At 50.3% G+C, this 26,506-nt stretch overlaps 3 protein-coding genes across 3 annotated transcripts in view; 1 reads left to right on the top strand and 2 right to left on the bottom strand.

Annotated features, from left to right (window-relative positions):
* Nucleotides 1-11,482, bottom strand: part of LOC116828413 (uncharacterized) — a 28,562-nt gene extending 17,080 nt beyond the window's left edge. Inside the window, 5 exon segments of the mRNA XM_075061927.1 lie at nt 3,061-4,394; nt 5,060-5,164; nt 7,041-7,154; nt 9,483-9,609; nt 11,096-11,482. Coding sequence (XP_074918028.1) covers nt 3,061-4,394; nt 5,060-5,164; nt 7,041-7,154; nt 9,483-9,609; nt 11,096-11,299 — 1,884 coding nt within the window. The 5' untranslated portion in view covers nt 11,300-11,482.
* The window catches only part of LOC116828393 (uncharacterized), a 666,188-nt gene that overhangs the window by 502,671 nt on the left and 137,011 nt on the right, over nt 1-26,506 (top strand). The gene's annotated exons all lie outside the window — the stretch shown is intronic.
* LOC116828389 (uncharacterized) overlaps nt 14,568-26,506 on the bottom strand; it is a 29,555-nt gene continuing 17,616 nt past the window's right edge. Inside the window, exons 9-12 of the mRNA XM_075061928.1 lie at nt 22,675-22,830; nt 21,888-22,001; nt 21,539-21,643; nt 14,568-20,793 (exon numbers count right to left, since the gene is read on the bottom strand). Of these exons, the coding sequence (XP_074918029.1) occupies nt 19,565-20,793; nt 21,539-21,643; nt 21,888-22,001; nt 22,675-22,830 (1,604 nt within the window). The 3' untranslated portion in view covers nt 14,568-19,564. The remainder of the gene's footprint in view (nt 20,794-21,538; nt 21,644-21,887; nt 22,002-22,674; nt 22,831-26,506) is intronic.

Consider the following 26,506-nt stretch of genomic DNA (forward strand, 5'->3'; position numbering starts at 1 on the left):
CGGGGCCAGGGAGCCCCTGAAGACAGGCTCAACAAGGAGAAGGCAAATCAATTTATACACAAATAACTGAAATTTAGGGCCAAGCTTTGATCCCACTCCCATCAATGCTCATGCATTCCTACTGAGTTGGGGGCAGCCAGCTCTTTGCAGGATCAGACCCTCAGGATACATCTGCACTGCAATAAAATGCCCTGGTCTGGCCTATGGCAGCTGGCTAAGCTGTGGGCCCCCCACCCCTCGCAGGGTCTTGGAGTCCAGCTGACAACATAGCGATTTTATAGCCTGGCAAGCCCGAGTCAGCTGACACAGGCAAACCCATTTTACTGCAGTGTAGACATACCCTGGGAGACCCAGCATCAACCATTTATTCACATACCATGAGGGGGCTGCCCAGGAATTCTTGCAATCCCCAGCTCCTGTTATAAACAGCATGGACTGAGGCACTGAGACAATTGGCAATCGAGGAATAGCTCACTGCTCTGTCACCTATTCTATTTCGCTCTTGCAGCCCTAAGCCACCATATCCCATGGGGGAGGAGAGGAAATGGGGAGCTTTCTGAGGAAAACAGGAGCAGGCAAATCACTGACCGCAGGTGCTAGGATTCCTGAGGTTGAGGATGGTATAAATCCCTAGCCAGAGGAGATACCTGTGCCTCAGTTTCCCACTCTGTGCAGAATAATGGTGTGTAACTAGTGGACCTGATTTAACACTCCCTCACAGGCTATGCTGGTGTAATTCACCCAGTGGAGTCACACTGGTGTGACAAAGTGAGACAGGGCCAGTATCTGCCTCAGAAGGAAGTCTCTGTTCCATGGAAATGTTAGGAGGGGAAATCCTGGCTTTTTCACTGATTCTCTTAGGTCAGTCACAGCATCCCCATGCTTCAGTTCACCCATCTGTAAAATGAGGATAATGATACTCAGTCACCTACCTTCCAGGAGTGACCCAGGGATGAATTAACTTAGCGTCTGTACAGTGCTTTAAATATGCAAAGAGCTATATAAAAGCTGATGACCTGATCCCTGTGTCTCACACCAGTGTCAGTCAGGGTAATGCCACCAAAATCCGTGAAACTACACTGGCCTAAGACCCACAAGATCAGAATCAAACCCTCAGTGTGCTCTGCCCTCCAGGGATGGATCATTTTATTACTCAGTTGCTCTAGAGCAGTGGTTCTCAACCTTTCCAGACAACTGGACCCCTTTCAGGAGTCAGATCTGTCTTGTGGACCCCAAGTTTCACCTCACTTAAAAACCACTTGCTTACAAAATCAGACATAAAAACACAAAAGTGTCACAGCACATTACTGAAAAAATTTTGATTTCTTATTTTTACCATATAATTATAAAATAAATCGGCTGGAATATAAATATTGTACTTATATTTCAGTGTCTAGTATACAGAGCAGTATAAACAAGTCATTGCCTGTAGCAGGTTTAGTTTGCACTGACTTCACTAGTGCTTTTTATGTAACCTGCTGTAAAACCAGGCAAATCTCTAGATGAGTTAAGGTCCCCCCCCAGGGTTTGGAACCACGGCTGTATAGCACCTCCACTGACAAACTAACAGTCACAGCAGGCCAGAAACTAATTCTCTGTTTCCCAGTGGTTAAAATGAGGGGGAGAGAGAGAAATGATTCACCCAAAGTCACAGAGGGAACGAGTCCGCACTCGGTCAGGAATTCCCTGCTCCCAGTTCTGTGCTCTGACCTCACCTATCAAAGCTGAGTTGGGCCCCTCACTGCTCAGAGCAGAGCAAAAATGTTCATCGCAGAATCTAAACACCAACAGCCCCATCTAGAGGCTGAAGACCCAAACGCTGGAACAGAATCGCTTTGCTAAAAATAATGTTTATTATTAAGGTGAAAGAACATGATTAGAAAACTATTTAACACATACACAGAGGTAATTATATCATTCCAGATCACAAACATACCATACACGTTAAGCCATATGGTAACAACATGCCACTTTTTAAACCAGAGATAAAGGAAGATACCGTTTCTGCACACAGATGACCCGAACTGCTGGCTCCGGAGCAGGTTCTCCAGCAGTCACAAGGGTAGTAGGAACAGCCGAATCCCAGAGTTTGGAGTGATAGGGCTTTTTCGTTGTTTTTGCCTTTCATGCTAGTACAAATGTCAAACCTTATTCTTGTTTGATATACAGCTTTCTCCATAGACAGGCTGGGAGCTCAGGCAGCCATTTTCTGGCTGTGATTAGGGGTGTTTCCCAATTTAAATGTATTACATTATTAATTATTATTATTAAATAAAAACAACAGGGTTTGAGATCCCAGCCCATTAAGAGAACACATGGCCAGGCACATTTTTTAAAAGGTAACTTGAAAGGGTTTTTACCTGCCAAGATCTCCACTCAGGCTGTATTGCAGGGGAAACCCCCAAATTACTTGCCAAGGACACCATTTTGCCAGTTACCCCCATTTGCTAACCTCTGACTGCTGCATCTTATCATCTCTCTCAAGCAACTCACGGGCTCACCAGCCTAGAACATACAACTTACACCACCATTTACTGATTCACTTGGCCCCACTCATTCGGTGAGTGCCTCAGTTTCTCTTCCCTTCAGCATGTCTTCCTCATGCCCCACAGCCGTTTCCCTCACCCCACCGCATGGTTATGTTTAGGGATGTGGCTTTCACGCTGTGGCCCCCAATTCTAACTCAGATACTGGTGGTGCAACTATAAACGTAAAGCAAGAGTTGTTGTTTTCCTGTATCAAAAAAGGAGACTGGCAGCCCACATTCCCTTGGCCGATACTTCCTCTGCACAAACAGCCTGTGGGTAAATTGCTCTTGCTTTTTGGTTTAAAGATGCTGCCACATTCCCCCACACCCACATAGCTAGTGCTCTTTGTCAGGCTGCACGGCTGTGACAGGCGGGAGTGCGCACAGGTTCTCATGGACTGTGCAATTTCCCCTGGGGCGTAAGGACAGACAGGTGTCTGGGGCTTGTCCATTTCCTGTTGCATTACCGTGTTGCTGTTCTCAATGCCTGTTCACTGGGATGCCATCAGCACCAGCGTTTATTCTCACCCCACGGTGCCCATCTTCAATACCTGCCTGGGATTGGGCGCAGCTTGCAGGTGACCCAGCTCTGTGCCATGAACCCTGGCGTGATCCTTCAGGGACTCCTTGCAGCGGAAGCTCCTCCCGCACTCCCCGCACTGGTAGGGGCGCTCCCCGGTGTGGATGCGCTGGTGCTTCAGGAGGTGATGTTTCTGGATGAAGCTCTTCCCGCAAGCGGTGCACTGGAAGGGCCGCTCCCCCGTGTGGATACGCCGATGGTTCTGCAGGTGCTCCTTGCGGCTGTAGCTTTTGCCGCACTCGGTGCATTTGTAGGGGCGCTCCCTGGTGTGGACCAGCCGGTGCCGGATGAGGTAGGACTGGCAGATGAAGTGGATACCGCATTCGGAGCACTGGTAGGGCCGCTCCGGGGTATGGCTCCGCTGGTGGACGACGAGGCTTTTCTTCAGGCCGAAGCTCTTGCCACACTGGAGGCAGGAGTAGGGCTGCTCACCGGTGTGAACTCGGTAATGCACCGCCAGCTTGGAGGGTTCAGCAAAGCGCTTGGCACATTGGGCGCAGGCGTAGGGGCGCTCCCCCGAGTGGATGCGGGCGTGGTAGTTGAGCCGTGACTGGTGGATGAAGCTTTTGTTGCACTGGCTGCACTGGTAGGGGCGCTCTCCGGTGTGGATGCGCTGGTGCAGCAGGAAGTGCTCCTTGCGGCTGAAGCGGCGGCCACACTGGGCACACGGGTAGGGGCGCTCCCCGGTGTGGGTGCGCTGGTGCACCGTCAGGTTGAAGTACCTGCGGAAGCTCTTCCCACACTGGCTGCAGATGAAGGGTCGCTCCTCCGTGTGGGTCCTCTGGTGCTGGGTGTAGTGCTCCTTGCGGCCAAAGGTCTTGGCGCACTGGGTGCAGGCGTAGGGGCGCTCGCCCGTGTGGGTGCGGCGGTGGCTGCTGAGTTTGGACTGCTGTGCAAAGGTCTTGCCACACTGGGCGCAGGCGTAGGGCCGCTCCCCTGTGTGGGTGCGCTGGTGGCACAGCAGGGTGTCTTTCCGGGTGAAGCTCTTGCCACACTGCAGGCAATGAAAGGGCCTCTCCGCAGGCTGGCTGAGCCGGGGGACGGCGCCGGCACCGCCGCCCTGGGGCTCAGCAATTTCATTCCGGCCCCCCCTGCATTCATTGGGCTGCCCCAGGTCGCTCCTCAGATGCATCACCGGGCCAGGCAGACTCTCACAGGGTGCTCCCCACTCGGGAGCCTGCCCCTCGCTCTCTCTGCATGTCCCCAGTTGCACTCCAGGTGGCTGTGGGCTGTTGTGGCCTTCCCTGTCAGGCCCCTCCTCCGTTTTGATCACAAGCCCATCACCTGCTGCAACAAAACAGAACAGAATCCAGCACTAGTTTTATTTTTCCCCCATTTCATCTACTTGGGCCATAAGAAACCACTGGGAATGCATTCGCTTAATACACGTGATCATGTCCCCTGCGCCGGGCATAGCAAATACAAGAGCTTCCTACTTCCTGACAGCTAATGAAGTTACTCCAGGGGCTTGCGCTGGCAGCTGGACCAACGCTGCCACGACCTGCTGGCCTGAAGCCGAACGTGTGCTGAATTAGCCAACCAGCCAGATTCACAGGGGCAGCTGATATACTACAGTGACAGTTTCAGCTTTCCCCTTCTCCAGTCCAGAGCCCAGCACTGATCAATAACGTCATGTGGGTCAGGCTAAGGCACAGAGCTGACATTTCGGAGCTGGGAGAGACCCCAGCTTACTGAGCACTGACTCTGCATGTCCTCGGGCAAGTCCCTTTTGTGCTTCAGTCTCCCAGTCTGTAAAATGGGAATAATGGCATTTTCCCACCTTTTCCAAGTCCCTATGGATAAAAGAAGACCTGTGGAAGTGCTAACTATTCCCCCCCTCCCCCCTCCACACACACACACACCTGCTCAGTGTGATACCCACAACAGATTTGCTGAAGACTCTCATTTAACTTCTGTCCCAGTTTACGAAAGTCTATTACTCTATAACTCACACAGGCTGCAATCCGCAGGGATTTCTCTCTCTTCCAATTCTTGCTGATCTCTGCTGCACGATCCCTCCTCTTTTTTAACCTGGGATAAAACGTCAGGTGTCGAAACTGGAGAGAGTGTTCATGTAAACAGTTATTTTATGTAACGCCTAGCAGCCCATCCTGCTAGGATCTGTGCAAACACAGATTTGCATATACCTTTCTAATGCAATTATAATGCTTCACAGAATCACAGAACTGGAAGGGACCTCGAGACGTCTCTGGTCCAGTGCCCTGCACTCTCGGCAGGGCTAAGTATTATCTAGATCATCCCTGACAGGGGTTTGTCCAACCTGCTCTTAAAAATCTCCAATGACTGAGATTCCACAACCTCCCTGGGCAATTTATTCCACCGCTTAACCACCCTGACAGGAAGTTTTTCCTAATGTCCAACCTAAACCTCCCTTGCTGCAATTTAAGCCCCTTGCTTCTTGTCCTGTCCTCAGAGGTTAAGAATTTTTCTCCCTCCTCCTTGTAACAACCTTTTATGTACGGAAAACTGTTATGTCCCCTCTCAGTCTTCTCTTCTCCAGACTAAAAGTAATACTTGCATATTATTTTTCATGCAGAAGGCTCAAAATGCTGTACCAAGATGGGTACACATTATTACCCTCTCATACACATCCACTTCGAAGGCATCAGGAGGCTGACCTGGCTTTCCTCAGGTCACAAAGGAAGGCAGTGGTGTACCAGGAAGAGAATTCCAGCCTTCCGAGTTCCAGTCCTGAACCTGATCCACTAAGCCACAGAAACCACTGGACACTTTCTAACAGATTTCAAAACTGACTGCAAACCGTGGGATGCTTTCGTATCTTCAGCTTTGGAAACTTTTTTATTCATGCCTTTTTGGCCATGTTAACTAGGTCCTTCTATCACACTCATTCCCTGAGCTCATATGAGAGGCGATGGCTTAGAATCAGATTTGAAATACCCAAACACTCTGGGACCACAGGTTCAAATCCCAGGAGAGTCAGTTGAGCTCTTAATCCTTCTCATATAGAGAAATGGAGCCTCATGCTGTTTACAATGTATGTGGCTGGGTGGGTGCTGGGGAAGGTATTTCAGAGAAGACCTTAAAAACAGAGGCGCTCTCTGGAGATGGCAGGAGCTCAGACACATTCCTCAGGAGTCCTCATCCTTAGCCCAAGTATCCTCTCTCTACTACTTCTGTCCAGCATGCAACATGGTCGCTATGGCATTCCATCCCAGAGGCGGCTGCATTTCAGTGGGGCTGTGCACATGCAGTTTGTGACAGCTGTTGGATGAAAGGCCCTTTATAAATGTAAAATACTGTTGTTCACACCTAGGAGAAACATTGCTTTGTTTTTTAAATTGTCTCTGGGAAATTAAAACTGGATCTCAGACCTTTGTTGAGGCGAGGCATACACTGAATGGACATGGGCATGGACATTAAGAAGGCTCCAGATGGGACAAAGGGAAACTGTAGGGTCCAGATGTGCGGCATGCCCAGAATGCTGAGAACACAGAGGGTTAGATTCACAGTTGGCTGCGAATGAGATCGATGGAGATTCCAAGAGTGACAACTCTCACAGGCAAGGACAACCGAAATCCATGGGCAAGGGGATAGTGTCGGAAACAATAGGAGCTACCAAAGGGTTTATCTGATTTTTAGCTAAGTAAATAAAACGAATAAATAGGACAAATGTGCAGTCCTGGGCTGTCAATCTAGCCTCTTCCAGGAGCACTGAAACCACATCATATAAATGTTTACACAAAAAGAAAGTTGAAGTGGAAGGTCAGATATCAGGTAAACACACAGATATCACAGAGAGGGGCACTGTGCAAGTTCTTCGAGAGAGTTTAGTCCTTCGACTGGTAAGTTTACGAAGGCTGATGAAAGCAAACTGCTGGCTAGTGATCTTTTAATCTGAAGATATAATTAGTCAATTGACAAAGCACTGTCCGTTTCAGATCTATCACTCACCACTGCTGGGATCCATAGGAGTTCCTCTCTCCTCCAGATCTCCCTGCACCTCGACACCTGGTTCTTCCTCCTGCTCATTCGGTGATAGAACGTCAGGTTTGGAGATGGTACAGTCTGTTCATGGAAAGAGACATTCAAAGACAAAGTGTCTGATTAATATTCACTAGCCACCTGGCAGAATTTTTAAAAAATCTAAACCAAGCCCAACAGCCTCTGTTTCTCACCAGAAGGAAGAGAGCACTTTGAACAGATTCTAATGTTAACTAAGACCAGAGGTGAGCAAACTACAGCCCCTGAGCCACATCCGCCTGTGCGACTGTCCTGCCCGGCCGGGGAGACAAGCTAGTCCCCGGCCCCTCCCCTGCTGTCGCCCCTCCCCAACAACCTCAGTTCGCTGCATCACCAGTGCTCTGCCGGGCAGTGGGGCTGGCTCTGGGGTGGCGGGGCTCCAAGCTCCTGCTGCGCAGCATGGTAAGGTGGCAGGGAGCTGGGGGGTTGGGTAAGGGGCAGAGGGTCCAGGGGGCAGGGAGTGGTTGGATGGGGAGGAGGTTCTGGGCAGGGGGGGGAGGGGGCAGCCCGGGGACAGGGAACAGGGTTGGATAGGCACGGGAGTCCCGGGGGGCCTGTCAAGGGGAAGGGGTGTGGATAGGGGTCAGGGCAGTCAGGGGACAGGGAGCAATGGGGGTTGGACAGGGTGTCGGGTCCCGGGCCTTTCTAGGAAGGGTTTGGATAGGGGTCAGGGCAGTCAGGGACAGGCGAGCAATGGGATTGGAAACAAGGGCTGTGTGGTCCGGGGCTGTCAAGGGAAAGGTAGTTGGACGCGGGGTAGGGGTGGACAGGGAGCAATGGGGTTGGACAGGAGTGTGGGGTCCCAGGGGCCTGTCGGGGAAGGTGTGATTAGGGGTTCAGGGCAGTCGGGGAACAGGAGCAAGGGTTGACAGCGTGTGGGTACCAGGGCCTGTCAGGGAGGTGCAAGGGGATGTGGAAGGGATCAGGCAGTCAGGGTCGACAAGGGGGAGCAATGGGGATTGGACCAGGGTGTGGGGTCCCAGGGCCTGTCAACGGGAGTGTTGATAGGATCAGCAGTCAGGGCACAGGCGACGAATGGGGTTTGGACAGGAGCGTGTGGGGCTGGGGGGCGGGGGGAAGGGGGTGTGGCAGATAAGGTTCAGGGCAGTCAGGGACAAGGGAGCAATGGGTGTTGAGACAGGTGTGGGTCCTGGGGCCTGTCAGGAGGAAAGGGTGTGGATAGGGGTCAATGGCATTCAGGGACAGGGCCCCCAGGGGGGCTGGTCGGGGTTTGGTGGGGCACGTCAGAGGACGGGCTGGGGATTGTTGGATGGGGTGGGAATCACTGGGAGGGTGGTTCATGGGTCAACGGAGCAGGCGGGGGTTGGATGGGTCGGGGGTACTGAGTGGGGCAGTCAGGGGGAAGGACGTGGGGGGGCAGATAGGGGGTGGGGGCCAGCTGTTCGGGGAGTCACAGCCTTCCCTACCCGGCCTTCCATACAGTTGTGTAATCCCAACATGGCCCTTGGGCCAAAGAGTTTGCCCACCCCTGAGTAAGACCATACAAGAAGGTACATTAAAGTGCTGGTAGGAGCAGGATTGTAACTCCTAGAAGGGATGCGGAGTTCCCAGAAATGATGCAATTTGAAGACTTCTTCACTGCACTAGCATAATCCCCTTGTCCACCAACAAACCTGCAGAAAGGCCAGAGTCCATTTCAAAGGCAAGGCCAGGCTGGCCAGGGAAGGGATATGGGGAGAGGGAAGACATAGAATGGTTTATATAATTGCATGTTTCTGAGCCAGTAGAAATTAAAATATCGTTTTGGTTTATTGCTCATTAATTACTATATTGGGGGGAAAACTGCAGCTCCCTTGACTCCAAACACAATCTCCTCTAAAACCTGCGTGTGTGCACACCTGTGTACCGTTTTAAATGTTATTAGTAATAAACATGGAACATAATGTTAAACTGCTAGAGGCTACCACTATAATCTATGCAGCTTTGATTCAAGAAACAGCCTTTCAAGGCAGCGGTGGCACATAAACCCTGCACACAGACTAGCACAGGTTTTTCCACGCCGGGGCAAAACACATGCATGAATAAATGCAACCTGAAAATAAACAAACAGGATGCTAGTTGAAGTGTTCCAGGCTCCTTTCCAATGGGGGATGCATGGAACTGACCACCCATCAAGGCTCTGTAGGACCTACAGGTTCATTCACCAGAAACCAAAGGATCTGTCACCCCCTAACTATTTATGCAGCTCGCCAAGGGAAAAACTAAGACGAACTAGCTGAGGGTGAAGCTGTCCCCATCTTTCTTTCATCACCCTAGGCTCTGGCTAGGCCTAAGCTTTAGTCAGTGAACCTGACAACCTGACACTTTGCTAAGCTGGCAGCTTCTCTTCAATATGTGAAATCTGATCTTTACCCAGGGAGATCAAAGAGTCATAGCTGTCTTTCATCAAGTTCTTGTAAAGCTCCTTCTGCCATTCTTCTAAATTCTCCCACTCCTCCCTGGAGAAGTGGACTGAGATGTCTTCAGACATAACCGGGACCTGAAATCAAAAGCATTACACACACAGCACTTTCCGCTGCCATCCCATCTGCACACATCTTGCTTTTTACCTTATATTAAAAGGTCACTGTCGGTGCCTGCCCAGCCATCAACACCCAGCATGTCCCACCAGCTGTTTGGTAATACACATGAAATGTGTGGAGCTAGCTCTCCTCAGACAGGCAGCCACTTCACAAATGGCACGAACTGGTACCTTTGCTGGCATTCTTGCCAGAGGAGACCAGGAATGGATAAGGAGAGGATTTACTCTTTGATCCTTACCAGTGAGGATTAATCGGAAGGAGCATGGCCTAGTGGTAAGGAAGGAAAACTCAAGTTAGCAGGCTTGGGCTCTAACCTCAGCTCTGATACTGACATGCAGTCTCATAAGAACATACTGGGTCAGACCAATGGTCCATCTAGCCCAGTATCCTGTCCTCCAACAGTGGCCAGTGCCAGGTGTTTCAGAGGGAATGAACACAACAGGGAATCATCAAGTGATCCATCCCAACTCCCTTGACCATCCTGTGCCTCTGTTTCCCCATATGTACAATGGGGACAATGCTGCTTCCCCAGCACTTTAATGTGCTGACAACCCAGCTGAAAGGTGCTACACACATGTAAAGGAGACGTCCCCTTCTAGGCTACCTCTTTCTGCTCCTCATGACAGGTTACACCTGGTTTAAACTGTGCCCCACTGGAGACCAGGAAAGCTAGATAAAGATGCCTTGGCCTAAAACAAACTGCAGCATTTATATATATGCCCACAATTACCCAGTTCCCTTGCACCAATCAGTGGAGAAGCTATGGCACTGTTCCCACACAACGGGCCCACTATCTCGGCATCTCTTGGATACATTCATGGGTCCATCAATGGCTATTAGACGAGATGGTCAGAGACGCAACCCCATGTTCTGGGAGTCCCTAGCTTCTGACTGCTAGAAGCTGGGACTGGATGACAGGGTATGGATCACTCAATTAAATGCCCTCTGCTGTTCACTCCCTCTGAAGCATCTGGCACCAGCCACTTGGAGTACAGGACACTGGGCCAGAAGGACCATTGGTCTGACTCAGCATGTCCATTCTTATGTTCCCTGCTGGATGCTTTGTGGCTTGCTCTGTCTGAGGCCCAGCAAATGGCAAAGCGGGAAGCCCAGCTGACTGTCAGTAAGTATGCAGCCAGATTGGAAAAGCATTTTGGAGATCATGAGAGTAAGGGAAGAGAACGATAAACCAGGTCCGACAATCAAACATTAGGCAGGTCTTTATCTCATACCACCATGCTCCTAAATCAGACTGTTCCAAGGTGGTGCAGAGATCATGGGAATATTAAAGATCCTGTCAAAAGGTGACCCAGCCCCAACTTTACTTCTGCTCCTCATTGAGAGCTGGGATATTTGCACTTGGGGCCTAAATACCTTTGAGGATCTTGGCCTCAGATACTACAGTGATGAGACAACGGAGGTCCCTAGACAGCAGATAGCTACCTTGGGGACTTCCCCCTTAGTCCCTGGGGGGAGCCTCAGGATCCAGAAGTTCCTGTTCTTCAGCAGGTTCTCCATGTTCTCCAGCCTCCTCTGCAGCAGCCCGTACTCCTGGATCAGAGTTCCCAGCGTGGCCAACTTACTCTCCAGCTGGCTCCCGAACTCCACCACTGTCTTCTCACAGTCTAATAGTTTCTTCTGGGACATCCCTGTTCTCCCCTCCAGACTCAGTAACCGGGTGGCGTTAGAGTCCACCCTCCTCTCCAGGGCTTGGATGGCAGCCAGGACAGTGAGGGGAATCGCTGCTGTGCCCAGCTGGCTCTCTCTCCGGGGGGTCCCTTCAGAAGCGGGGAGGGGCTGCACAGACACGGGCCGTGGGGTGGCCAGAGCCTGTTCAGGACAAGACACCAAGCTGAGGCTGGGGGGCACGTTCCTGGGTAACAAGCCGGAGGCCCGGGGAAAGGGGGGGCCATTCCCCAGCTATGGCCCAGGAGGAAAGGGCTTTACAAGGCGGCATGACCCCGGGGGCGAAGCCCGCTGCACACACCTGCTCTACTCCAGGCGAGGGAGGGAAGCTGGGGCCGGAGGCGGATCCCGAGGCAGCAGGAGGAAAACACCCCAAGGGGGCGATGCCGGGTCCCGCAGGGCTCACACCCCCCGGCGCCGGGCCAGGGTCTCGCTGTCACCCCGGAGCGAGCCCGGAGCCCCCGGCCCGACCCCCGAGGCAGCGCAGCCCGATCGTCGCCTCGCGCTAGGGCTGACCCGACCCTGCTCGGGCCGGGGCAGGCGCCCGGCGCCTCGCCCGGGCGTCCGGCCCGGCTTGCGGCGGGCGTCCGCCCGGCTCCGGAGAAGTCCCGGGGCCCGAGGCTTCCCCTGCTCGGGCCACCTGCGGCAGCGGCGGACGCGCCGTCGAGCCCAGTGTGGCCCCCCCATTTCGGCGCGGCCTGCGCGAGGGCTTTCTCAGCGGGCCCGGCGCTCGGCCGAGCTCCGTCGCCGCTTCCGGCTGGGCAGATCCCGCTGCCGGCGGAGCAGAGCGAGCGCAGCGGGAGGGAGCGAGGGGCGCGGCCTTGGCTGCGGGGCGGGAGCGGCGGAGCGGGCGGGGCGAGGCGGCAGCGGCCCCTGGCGGCCGGAATCGCCTCCCTTTCCCCGCCGTCACCGGGCGAGAACAGGCTCCGCCCCCGGGGACCCGCCCATCCCCGTGTCCTCAGAGCACGGGCGGCCCCGCCAGCCAGAGAGCTGCGGATGGCCAGGGGTGGGGGCAGGGCACTTGCCCTTAGTCCACGGCACAGGAGTGGGACAAAGAACTGACCACCCGCCGCTAGCCAGTGCAATGGGCCCCACCTCGGGTGGCCCCGAGCTCTCTGCGGGGGATTCCAGCCAGTAGCAAATTGTCCCCCGGGAAACCAGGTCTGGGACCAGAACTTAAAAACAGCCATACTAGGTCAGACCAAAAGTCCATCCAGCCCACTATCTGTCTGCTGACAGTGGCCAATGCCAGGGGCCCCAGAGGGAGTGAACCTAACAGGCAATGATCAAGGGATCTCTCTCCTGCCATCACCTCCACCCTCTGACAAACAGAGGCTAGGGACACCATGCCTTACCCATCCCGGCTAATAGCCATTTATGAACTTAACCCCCATGCATTTATCCAGGTCTCTTTTAAACGCTGTTGTAGTCCCAGCCTTCACAACCTCCTCAGGCAAGGAGTCCCACAAGTTGACTGTGCGCTGCGTGAAGAACTTTTTACTTGTTTTAAACCTGCTGCCTATTAATGTCATTTAGTGACCCCTAGTTCTTATATTATGGGAATAAGTAAATAACTTTTCCTTATCCACTTTCTCCACATCACTCATGATTTTATATACCTCTATCATGTCCCCCCCTTAGTCTCCTCTTTTCCAAGCTGAAGAGGCCTAGCCTCTTTAATCTCTCCTCATATGGGACCCTCTCCAAACCCCTAATCATTTTAGTTGCCCTTCTCTACGACAGAACAGGGAGTGATGCTTGTGCTACTGGGCCTTCAGTAAAACCCAGAGGGGGTGAGGAGAAATGGGGCTGAAGATATTTGTAATGCAAAGTTGTTAGAAAGTTTGCTTGGTATCATATTATCAGTGACTTAGGGGGAGGTGTTTAAAAGAATCTAAAATAACTCTAGGCCTTTTGTCTCCCCTCCTCAGCACCAGCCCATTTTTGGATGCTGAGAGTCACCTACATTTTTGTTCTGAGCGCTGACAGGTACATTCCCCGTTCTCTCTCCCCTGATGGACCATTGGTCTGACCCCGTATGGCTGTTCTTGTGTTATGGTGTTATGAGATAGTAAACCAAAAATACATATCCTAATTGTAGTGCTCAAGTAAATAAGGCACCTCGTTTGCTTAAACTTTACCTCACAACATTTTAGAGTTTTTAAAAACCAGTCCCCAAAATAGCACAGATGTGTATAAGAAACTATGATACAGACGATAAATTAAACTTAGCAGCAGCCAGGGAGGCACACAGCATCATGAGAAGGCTTAGACCAGAGTGGTTTGGTGAGGAAAAACAGACATGCTTTGAGGAAAATCTGTTAGGAAAATACAGGCTTTGAGTCTGCTCTAACTCATAGTGGTGTAAATCAAAAGTAACTCCACTGAAGTCAAAGGAATAACACTGCCCTATGTGAGATATAAGAGTCAGGCCCAAGGAAGCTGAAATGGAGTAACCCTAATGGGTCAGAGGCCTTGAGCAGACTCTGTACAGTGTGGACTCTACGCACACAAAATAAATACTTGCAGCACTGCCAACCCCACAGGTTAAAAAATCGTAAGTCACCCCCCCACCCCCGAAGGGTTATTTAAAAAATAATAAACGTCCCAAGACTCAAGACAAGACTGCAAGAGTTGGCAGTGTCTTTTGGGGGGGAGTGAAGGTTCTGCTTCCTGATTAGTGTAAACGTACGAAAAATCAGTAAGGAGAAAACCACATCAATGGGGAGTGCAGTAACACATAAGCAGCTGGAAGTAGAGCCCTGAAGCGGGACTGGGTAGGCAGAAAAACCCAGACTGCTGTAATCTGCAGGCAAACACAATCTCTCAATTTATCGAGAGTAGCTTCTCTGAGAAATTGCTCATTGTGTATCTCCCTCACTCCGAATCCAGTGTAATATACCAGCTCAAGTCAGGCCGGAGAATCCCACTCCCAGCTCGTGTTATTGGGTGACATCACATATGCGCACACCATCACTGGTGTATCAGCTTGCTGTCAGGGCAGTGAACAGTTTTTCCCTTAATTTTTTTTTGAAAAGCAATAATAATCCTGACATATAAATACCTTGGATGGTATGTTTCAAAGTTCTAAAATCGATTTTAAAAATTCCAGTTTTTTTTAATAACCTACTTTTTATAATCATTAAAAAACTTTTAGCTTTAAGGCAAAACTGTGGTGCAATTTGTTTTGACATTCCATGTATTATAAACAGCAGCAGTTTGTCATAGATTTTCAGCAGTGTAAAACAAGATTTTCTTCTTTTTTTTTTAATAAAGGCTTTAATACTAAAATGTAAGCAAGGAATAGAAAGATCTGATGTCTATTATAACAAGAGCTAAAGGTTGGTTTGGGGTTTTTTACATGGTTTAAGCAAGATTTGTTTTAGAGGTAAAACTTGTGTCTGAATTACACACACACACACTTAACTGACCATGTGTTGTTTTGGTTTTTTTAAGTACCATGGGGGAATCTCTCTCTCTTGCAGGATCTAAGGTTTTTCAGGGTAGAAGCAGGATAAAAATGCAAGAAACAATGCAGGAACAGGTGGAAGGAGCAGTGAGTACTGCAGGGCGGAATGGGAGCAGGATTAAAAAAAATAATCAGGCGAAGGGATATAGCTGAAAGCAGGAAGCAACAGGAGCTTTCACCCCACTGCCTGTCTCTACACATTGCAATAGGGCCCATGTTAAAAGTGTGATTTGCTTATTGATATTTACAATATCCTGAACACTGTAGCTGGTAATTGCAAGCCCACTGCGATGTAAGGGTATGTGTTCTTATTGCTGGGCTCACTCAAGAGGCTCTGTTAAATCTTGGTTAACAGTGGACAATGGAGTGGGAGATGGCTGCTTTCACGAGGGGCCAACTCTGCTAAATGAGAATTCACAATGAATGCCATCAACTCAACGACCGAATATCGCTCAGCGATCTCCCGGTCATTAGAGCAGCAATTCATTCCTCCTCAGGGCCATACAACATGCTAAATAGGCCCTTGAATAAGAATCCTGCAACTTAATGATGAAGGAGTGTCATGGACAAAATGTGAGTATCTTGGGAACCTGTGAAGACTTGTAACATAGATGTCCTCATGTTGCAAGAGACCCATGTTGGCAATGACCAACAGGCTAGGTGCTACCGTATCTATGGATACAACCTAACGACTAGCCATCATCATCCTAAATATGGCTTGACAATATACATCAAGGACACCATCACAGATTTTAATGTTATTCCAGCAACCGAAGAGGAGACCACATTTACCACAACTAACAAAATAAGGGAGCTCCACATTACCAACGTCTATACAGCCCCTAGCACAAGCTGGCCAAAACCAGTGCTACCCAGCGCTACTATTCCATGCATCTAGGCAGGTGATTTAAATTGTCACCACGCTATGTGGGGCTATAAAACAAATGAAACCAATAGCGATGATCTCATGGACTGGATATCTGCACAAGACTTACAACTAATCTATGAACTAAAACAAAAATCACCATTCCGTTCAAGCCGCTGGCAATGCGAGTACAAGCCAGACCTAACCTTCGTGTCTAAAGACCAACGTGGTAATACTCTTACCACAACATGTGAAGTACTATCGGCATTTCCAAACAGCCAACACAGGCCTATAATGATCTTTGTAGGCATCAAAATTCCTGTGTTTTTTCTGAAACAGGTACCACAATGGAATTTTGCTAAAGTTGATTAGGATCTCTACAGACAGACTGTGGAGAAAACTGTTGCAAGGATTCCAGTGATACCAGAATGCTATCAATGGTTCACAGGCCTCTTGAAAGTAGCAGGAAAGAACATTCCTTGAGGCTTCCAGAGAAAGCACACTCCCTGTCAGATGGGAGAGACGCAGGAGTTGTTCCAGCAGTACAATCAATCAGACCAGGGCTCTCATACTGAAAAAGCCCTGCTACACTCCCAGGGCCGACTCCAGCGTTTTTGCCACCCCAAGCGGCGGAAAAAACAAACAACCAAACAAAAACAACACAATCGGCGGCAGTTCTACAGCTGCCACTTCATTCTTCGGCAGCAATTTGGCGGCAGGTTCTTCCCTCTGAGAGGGACTGAGGGACCTGCCAAATTGCCGCTGAAGAGTCTGCCATGCTACCCCCTTCCATTGGCCGCCCCAAGCATCTGCTTGTTGTGCTGGTGCCTGGAGCCGGCCCTGTACACTCCCTTGACCCAGCAAGATGCCAGCGCTGGCCTGACTGCATGCAAAACTTTGATTTTACACATTCAAGTCGCTGAGCCTGGACACTACTATGACATCTTGGGGCCGCTAATCCCACAGAGTACACGCCACCAAAAATCTGGCTTCCAAACTCAACAGCGTCCAAACTAGTCAAGAACACAAAAGGACCACTTGATAAACACACAAGAACAGAAGTGTATCAATAACTCTACTCAACGCTTACATCAATCCCGTGAGGACCTTCCACTGTCAGCACTGAGCAAGCAAAAGGACTTGCCGCAATGAAAAAATGGAAGACTGCAGGCCCTGATGGTATTCTGCCAGAATTCCTCCACCGTCTCAGTCCCAAAGGACTCCAGTGGCTAGCAACATTGTACTCCACTATCTTAAGGACAGTACGGATCCCTGAGATATGGCCTGAGGCAATGATAATTGCCATTCCAAACCCTGGAAAGCCCCCTGATGAAGCAGGAAACTATAGGCCAATTCTCTACTATGTATAACCTGTAAACTTCTTGAACGTATCAACTTCACAAGAATACGCCCTTTTACTGAGCCAATCACCCCTGTTGGACAGGCAGGCTTCCGGACAACACGGAGATGTGACCAAGTTCTGGCACTCACAACTCACACTGAGTCTGGCTATCAAAAAAAATAAAGACTGGCGCAGTATTTGCTGACCTGTCATCTGCGTATGATACTGTCTGGATTAAGGGCCTGATGCTGAAACTTGTTAAAATTATTCCTTGCTACCACTTTGCCTGCTGCGGACCATTCTGAGTAACAGACGCCGACAGGTGTACGTGGGTAATTAGATCAGCTCACCCTGTAGCATAAACAACAGGCTACCATAAGGCTCAGTACTTGTGCCAACCCTTTTCAATATTTACATTAGTGCCTCCAACTAAATCATGAACATTTGGATATGCAGATGATCTTGCCATGACAATCCAAGCATCAGACCTCTACGACACTCAGAAAGCATTAACTGAGGACCTCTAATATATGGAACAATATATCCGGAAATGGAGGCTTAAACCAAACCCTGGAAAAACAATAGTAAACAATAATAAGAGTGCCAAAAACATACTGAAAGTAGCTTTCTGTGGTAAAAATGTGCAACACGATTATACTCCAACATATCTGGGAGTGAAACTCAATCGCACCCTCTCCTTCCATGATCATCTTGAGAAAGTAGCTGCAAAGATAAAAACGAGAGCCAGCATAATCCAGAAACTAACAGGTACAACCTGGGGTGCATCAGCACAGTGTTGCGAACATCTGCAATAACACTTGTATATTCAGTAGCTGAATATTGTGCACCAGAACGGAGCAGATGCAGCCACACACGACTTGTGGATACTCAGCTAAATAGTGATGCGGTGCATTACAGGAACCCTTAAGTCAACTCCAACACCACGGCTAGCTGCCCTGTCTAACACCACTCTCCTGCCGATACGCCGAATGGCTGCAACATACCACAAAGCTCAGCGAATTCAGGAAAACAGATGCCTTCCTATTCACCAAGACCTTGACAACTTCCCCACCTGCAATGTCTTACGTCCCACAAACCTTCCTGGGGATATTCGTTAGCCTCATGCAAACAGGTTATGATCAGGAGGAGGCTTGGAAAGCAGATTGGGCTAAACAAGATTAAGCACCTTGTACCAGATCCCATGCAGAAGGTTCCTGGGTTTGACCTTCCACATCATCTTGGTCAACTCTGAACTAAATTCGAATCAACCATGGTAGATGCAGATATCTAATGCACAAATGGAAAATCAAGGACTCCCCGGTGCGCAAGTGTGGGTCCCCAGGACTGACCATCGAACATATCACTACCTACTGCCCAATTGATAAATATGAAGGAGGCATCACTACAATAAACTCTGCTAGTCCTGATGTAGCCATTTGGCTCGATCAACTTCAGGTGAAATTGTAGTTGCTGCTCTACACCAGCCATATGAAAGAACAGCGGAAAATGCAAATTATAGTATGTACATCAAAATAAACGCTCCAGGGAAACCCTGAACTGGCTGAGAAAATGGCGGGGAGGTAGGAACAACCGCCTTCTCACTAGAAGGATGAGGTGACAGTGTTACCTTTAGGTTTTAAAAGTCATGATCAGATCTGTACATGTTACGTAATAAAAATGTAACACAAATACCGCCCCCACACACACGCTCCCCACCTGCCCAAGTGAAAAGCTCCATGGTGGTGACTTGGGTCCGGAGTCTGGGAGAACAGCTCTTTGGATTTACCTACTAACGTAAGTGCAGGAAGTAAGGGTGCTGCCGTACCCCCTGGCTTGAAAGGGTTTCCATCACATGCAGGGTTTACAGTTTGGTTCAATGACTCTCATTATACTCCACTACACAAATTGTTCCAGCACCTGTGCCTACTAATCTCCCATGTGTTTCCCACTTTTTTCAGGGCATTTCTCATTATCTCCCGAGTCCCTCTTCTGCTGGAGTCACTAGAGAATTCACATGACCTCAAGGTGAGTGAAGGCTAAAGCGAGGGTCGCATTAGTAACAACAGCAAACCAGACCTCCAAAAGTATATTAGACATGGGCCATGGGGCTGAACTTGAGATGTCAGTTTATAGCTCAAGCAATTGCAATTCAGTCTCGTCCAGTGAGGCCCAGCGACAGGCCTTCTATACAGAGTGCCCATCCCCCTCTACTCCCAGTCATTCATGTCCCTTCCAGTTCTTCCTCGCACAGTCCCGTCCGCCTGCCATCGTGTGGGGATGTTTCCCAAGCAGAAGCTGGTTCCCCTGCGTGTCCCCACGGTGCCGTTGCTGCATTTTCGGTTGAGAGAGAAGAATCCTCCTCAGCTAGTGTCCCTGGTTCCCCTTTCAGGCGGTGACAGAAGGAAGTCCACTGGCTGGGTTTCCACCTCTCCTCCAGGGGCTCAGACACAGTCAGATCTGATGAGGTGACGCTCTCTCTAAACCATGGACGTTTCAACTCCTCCTCTTGCCTTTTGTCTGACTAACACACCTGCTCGTTAACTCCACTGGCTACCACGTATCTTCCGTCTTTACAACCAGGAGTCCGGCCTCTGCTCCCTGGCCGGGGCTCTGAGAAACCTCTGGATGCCCTTGCTCTGTGCTGTGGAGACTCTCATGTTCTGTCAGAGATTCCTCGTATTGGAAGCTTTTCTCACATGTGCCACACTGATGCGGCCACTCCCTGACATGGACTTGCTGGTGCGTCTCTAGCTCAGGCTTCCCCTTGAAGCTTTTCCCACACTCAGTGTGGCGTTTCAGCCCTTCTCCCGGGTCATTACCCTGATGGACGACAGACTCACCATGACTTTTAGCAGCCGGGCCGTCCTGGTGGGGTCTCTCTTCCACGTGATTTCTTTGGTGCTTCATGAAGCTCCTCTTGAGCATGAAGCTCTTGCTGCACTCAGTGCACTGGAAGGGCCGCTCGCCGGTGTGCAGGCGCTGGTGGTTGAGCAGATACTCCTTGCGGCAGTAGCTCTTCTCGCACTCGGTGCACTTGTAGGGCCGCTCTCCCGTGTGGATGCGGTAGTGGTTATTAAGCTTGGACTTCTCGCTAAAGCTGTTGTCGCACTGGGTGCACTTGTAGGGGCGCTCGCCTGTGTGGATGCGGTAGTGGTTGGTCAGCTTGGACTGCTGAGTGAAGCTCTTACTGCACTGGGTGCACTTGTAGGGGCGCTCACCAGTGTGGAGGCGCTGGTGCGAGATGAGCACGGCCTTCTGCCGGAAGCTTTTCTCGCACACCGTGCACTGGAAGGGCCGCTCCCCTGTGTGCACACGCTGGTGGTTGAGCAGATACACCTTGCGGCTGTAGCTCTTCTCGCACTCGCTGCACTTGTAGGGCTTCTCCCCACGGTGAATCATCTGGTGTCGCAGCAGCTCCGACTGGCAGTTGAAGCTCTTCTCGCACTCGGTGCACTTGTAGGGCCGCACTTTGGCGTGGCTCCGCAGGTGCTTGACAAAATTCCCCTTCAGCCGGAAGCTTTTCCCGCATTCACTGCAGGCAAAGGGCTTCTCTCCCGGCTGCACCACAAAGCCCTTGAGCAGGCCGAAGTCTCGGTCGCACTGGGTGGATTTCTCCACTCTGATCACTGCAGGGCTAGCTAGCTGTGCAGCCGCTCCCTGCGGTAGGCTCTGCAAAACCTCCTCTTCTGATTTCACCGATGACATCCCTTGCGGCTCCAGCTTCTCCAGACATCCCTTCCGGGACTTCTCCTTCTCTTTGCTCGCTGTCCCATCATCTGCTAGATTACGGAGAGAGAGACGGGCATTAGGACGGGCTTTGATCTGGAAGGAAATTCCCCTGGCTAAGAGATTCTGTTCAGAAAAAACCTGACACTTTTTAATGGCCCAATAAGAAGTTTATTGCTTCAGTGTATGAGTTCAACAGACCTGAAGTAGGGCTCGTCTTGGCTTGAAATTTTGTGTGCTAGACAGCACAATTTGGGTTGGATGTCATGACACTTCTAGTCTACACACTGCCTGCATCACAGCACGACTGATGTTATGAGCCTGAAGCCACCCCTCCAAGCTGAGTGTTGAGGGGTAAACATTCCCCCACAGAAGGCATGGGGGCAGGGTAAAGGAGAGCCCCTGTTCCTCTGCATCCCATCAACCACTCAGAAAGATGAAAGACGGGATAACTGCTCCCCATTACTTCGGACAGGTGGGAGCTTGACCGACATCTGCCATCAAGCGATGGCTGTACATTTCCAGTGGGGTTATTTGACTGTAAGCTCTTTGGGGCAGAGATTGTCTTTTTGTTGTGTGTTCACACAGCACCTAGAACAACGGGGCCTTGATTCAGGACTGCAATACAAACAATACATTATCATTTAGAATAGGAAGTAAACCCAGAATTGGAGGAGTTCTGAGGAGCCGCAGGTAGCTACTCCACTCACCTCCACTGAGGTGTTTCAATCCCTTAGAGCGCCACTCCCCCTCAGAGCCAACGGGAGTTTTGCACAAGGGCAGCCAGCCATTGCTTACCCATGCTGGAGCCTGTGAGAATTCTTCCTTCCCCCAATTCCTGATGGACCCCAACATATGGTTCTTCCTCTTGTTTGATCCAGGGTAAAGGGGCAAATATGGAAACTGGTGATTATGTTAATGAGAAACAGAAACAAATTAGTGTGTGTTTTACCAACACCTATTGACCTCTTTCTGCAAAGGATTTGGGGTTACAGCTGTCTGGGATGGGTGGAAGGGTGAGTAACATTTTGTGAAGAGAAGGAAAAACAGATGAGAAAACACATCCAGACAGATGCGGTTATACAAGTTGATGGGCCAGGTGCTGTTCACTCCCCTCACTGAGTCCGCGTTTGAACCCACTGCTCACCTGTGCTGGGCTCCAGGGGAATTTCTCTGTCTGCCAATCGCTCCTGGGCCTTGATACACGGCTCCTCCCCTACTTCAGCCCAGGGCAGGATGTCAGGGTTGGAAATGGCATGGCCTATTCATGAAGACAGAGATGAGGGGAAATGAGTGTTTTATTCATGGTCACCAGGTCCTTACAAGTGATTTTAAACCTGAGCTGAACAGAGGCAGAACTGGTGATCCTCAGGAAAGCAGATCTCTGCTAGGAAATGGATTGCTTTTCCTGGGGGAGCCTAAGGAATCCTCACGCTCCTGTTATTTTGTTGCCTGCAAGGTCACACAGCTACCCCTGCCATGCCCATTTTTCATCCTCTTGTCTCAGTGGGTTCACTTCTGCCTGGGCAGAGGTTAGGGTGAAAAGGGGGCTTGGCACGGGCTGAGACAGGGTGTGGCTGGACGTAGGTTTTAAAGTGCAAATCCAGTTCATGAAAACGATGCGCCTGGCAGGTAATTTGAGGGCTCTGAGAGACTCCTATTGCCAGCCAGGAGTAGCAGTTCACCTGAGCGTGCTCTGGAGCTCCACTTCCAAACAGGGAGTTTGGTGCCTCATATGCTGACCACAGGGCGCTTTGTGGCCCACTGGCCTGCAGCCCCGCTCCTGTCAACTTCCTTCAGCTTGTTGGATGATGAGTAACAACGCACTGGGCTCAGCAGCCCTGCCGACGACTCTCACGCATCCCTCACCCAAACCCTGCATTGTCAACCCCTTACAGTGGATGTGTGGGTTTGTGATACTTGGTAGAACTCACCTGCGCTGGGGTCCACAGGCATTTCTCTTTCCACCAGCCCTTCCTTCTTCTGGACTCTTCCCTCCAATCCTTCCAGAGATTCCCACTGATCCCCAACACACGGCTCCTCCCCTCGCTCAATGCGCGATAAAACGTCTGGCTTAGAAACAGCGTAGTCTGTTCATGGTAGCAGATGTTAAGGGAACGTCATGGCCTATTAATATTCATTGCAAATAATACTAAATGATTTTAAACCAGCTCCCCTTCTCTCGGCGGAGCTGATGACAGATCTGAAAGGAGGCCAATACCTAATAAGGATCCTGTAAAAAGAGGATACCATTCCTTGTGGAGGTTGGGTGTGCTCCCCAGCAGAAGAGCCGGGGGTCACCACACAGAAGGGGAGTTGATATGCACAGTGGAATATTAACCCATTTGTTTGCCAGCCTAACCCTGGACAAAGTCTACAGAGCCCCTTCGAGGCCAGAGCCAGTTCAGGGAGGAATGCTCAATGCTCTATTACCAAGTGACACAAAAGGAGAGGTTACTTAGCTTACAGTAACTTGAGTTCTTTGAAATGTTGTGTCCCTATGGGTGTGCTCACCGTAAGATACATGCACACCTGTGTGCTCTCAACCAGAGACAGCAAAGCAGCATCTGCAGGCCTGCACAGAGCAGCCCCTCATGCCTCCAAACAAGAGCCTATAAGGAGGAGTGGACTCGCCACCACTCAGTTCCTTCTCTACCACCTAGCAGAGCCTGTACAGCTGAGGGGAAGGACGGTGGGAGGTGGAGCATCCATAGACACAAAGCATCTCAAAGTACTCAAGGTCCTATAAGGTAAGTAACCTCTCCTCCTCCTTTGAGTATATATGTCCCTATGGATGCTCCACCAGAGGAGACTCCCAAGCAGTAACTTGATGGGGAGGCAAGTCCAAGATTGTTTGGAGGACTGCTTCACCAAAGGTAGTATCCCTAGAAGTAGGTAAGATGGTGGACTGCTTGGCAAAGTTGTGAACAGAAGACCAAGTTGCAGTCCTACACATTTCTGTTATGTGAACATCTTTCAGCAGAGCTATAGCTGTGGAGTGAGCTCTGGAGGAGTGTGCTGTTCTAACAGGTTGAAATGCAACCTGAAACTCTATTTAGACAGTCTGGGAGTTGAAATATGTTGTCCATTCCTCTTCTCTGCAGATGACACAAATAACCTTGGAGAAGTCCAGAAGGTCTTAGCCCGGTCAAGGTAGAAAGTGAGATCCCTTCTGACACCTAGTGTAAGTAGACTGGTCTCTCGTCTAGAGGCTTTGGGTAAAACACTGGAGGGCGGCTCTCTTCATTAATGTGGTATTTTGAAGAGACCTTAGGAACGAAGTGAGGATGGGGATGCAGTGTAACGTCATCTCTATAGAAGGTAGTAAATGGTGGGTCTGCCATAACGGCACAAAGCTCTCCCACTCTTTAAGAGATGGCTATAAAGAACTAAGTCCTGGGGGAGAAGTGCAGGAGAGAACAGGTGACCATAAGTACAAAGCTGGGGGTCCTCAGGGCACTGAGAACCAAATTAAAGTCCCACTTGGGATCCGGAGTCTCTACAGGGAGAAACAAGTTGTGTAGCCCCTTGAGGAATCTGGCATAAGTGATGTGGGCAAAAACTAAGAAGCCCTCAATGGGCAAGTGGAAGACTGTGACAGCAGCCAAATGTTCTTTGAGCAAGGCAAGTTTATAGTGTGGACCTGGCATCAGTATAACTGAGTCACTCAGGGGTGTGGATTTTTCACAGCTCTGAGCAACAGTTATAGTGACCTAACCCCCGGTGTAGACACTATGTCAAGACGAGGGCCTCTCCCGTCAATGTAGCTACCGCCTCTCACAGAAGTGGATTAACTACACCGACTGGAGAAGCTCTCCCGTTGGCAAAGTGGTGTCTTTAATCAAGTGGTGCAACTGCACAGCTGCAGCATTTTAAGTGTAGACCTGCCCTGGGTTCACAGCTAGACCCTGTGTCTTCAAATCCAACAGGCAGCCCAGGATTTTGGAGATTGGAACCTCTGATGCTTGAGACATGTGCGGAGAACCACAGGAATGGAAGCTTTTCCACTTCTGAAGGTTAGTTTTACGGCTAGAGAGGAGAACTGACTGGACCTTATCCGAATGGGTTACTTCCATACTCAAAACTCACCTAGAGCGATGTGGTACTGGCAGTACCGGGGCCTCTTTCTGGATGGTACTCTATACAGTTGTTCACCAAGCTGACCCTAGGGATTCCAGGAAGCCCAGCTAAGGGGCTGATAGGGGAAGGTTCCCACAGATACTTGCAACGCCTGGATATGGAGTATCTGATGGAGTACTGAGCACTCCTCAAAATAGTGGCTCAGCAGGGCTTATAATAAAATAATGATAATAATTGGAGATATACCTATCTCCTAAAACTGGAAGGGACCTTGAAAGGTCATTGAGTCCAGCCCCCTCCCTTCACTAGCAGGACCAAGTACTGATTTTTGCCCCAGATCCCTAAGTGGCCCCCTCAAGGATTGAACTCACAATCCTGGGTTTAGCAGGCCAATGCTCAAACCACTGAGCTATCCCTCCCCATATGGAACAATGCTGAAAAAAAACCCTGTACTGAGACCTCAGAGTCCAAAGAAGTATTATCCCCTGGGCTGAAAGCAGGAGAACCAGATACAAGTGCCAGTAGCGGAGGCTGGAAGTCTGACCAGCATTCAATCCAGGAGGATTGTGGTTGCAGGTGTCTGAGTGGTACCAGGGAAGGATTTTTCGTAGAGGTCAGTGATGGAGGAGACGCCGGTTCCTCTGGTATGAAAAGGCCATCTGGAGAGAGAAACCTGGAGGGTATTGAAGGATTACGGTATGCACAAGTCTGAGTTTGTACCAAAGCCTGGACAAGGGCGTAGTGCTGAGATGGTGAGCGTGGTACCGGAGAGGCTTGTAGAGAAACTTCTTTGACCGCCAAGCTCTGGTGCAGGGAAGGCAACAGTACTGGAGTGTGAGAAGGAGGCCTGTGCACATCTCAGTGCCGAGAGGGGTCACTCGGTACAGAGGTATATGACTCCCTGTGCTATTAGAAGACTTCTCTGCATGCTGCTTCTTGTCGGTCCTGGAATCAGACGGAGCCTCAGCTGTGCCCTTAGAGGGATGCGAGGCCTCCTTAGAGTGGGATATAGGGGGTGACCAACTCCTCTTTCTTGTTTTACTGATAAGGCAAAAGGCTGCTTCTTCTCAGAAGTCCTCACCTCTCAAAGTGCTGCTGGAGTGGCCTGGAATGTGGAGGCCAACGTACAGAGGAGGCGGCAGGCCCCACTGGGGCTAGTGAGCATTCCATTAGAAGGAGCTTCAGTCTAGCCTCTCTGTCTTTCCGAGACCTGCCTTTAAACCCAGAACTGATCTTACACTTGGACAGAACGTGGCTGTCTCCAAAGCAGCTCAAATGCCGGTCACTACAGGGAAAAGACTTGCGGCAGGTTTGGCAGGACTTAAACCCGGGGATCTTTGGCATAATGCAGAGCGTTAGCAAAAACGGATGATAGAAAGAAAAAGGGTGGAGAGATCCCTCCTCCCAAGGCAAGTGTGTTAAAACTAAAAGCAGAAATAAAATAATTATACAAATAAAGCAAAAACTAAGAATAAATCACTACGTTGAGAAAGGCAGGAAGCGGAGAACCAGCGGACATGCAACCACTCCATCTCGAGCTGCAGGCAGTTGAGAAGGAACTGAGTGGCAGCAGATCTGCGTCCCTCTATAGCCCGTCATTTGGAGGTGCCTCTCTGGCAGGCCTGGGCCTGCAGACGCTGCTTGGTAGTCTCCGGTCAAGAGTCCATGGCGTGCGTGCATCCTATG

The sequence above is a fragment of the Chelonoidis abingdonii genome, chromosome 2 (assembly GCF_003597395.2).
Source record: "Chelonoidis abingdonii isolate Lonesome George chromosome 2, CheloAbing_2.0, whole genome shotgun sequence".
In the NCBI taxonomy this organism is placed as follows: Eukaryota; Metazoa; Chordata; order Testudines; family Testudinidae; genus Chelonoidis; species Chelonoidis abingdonii.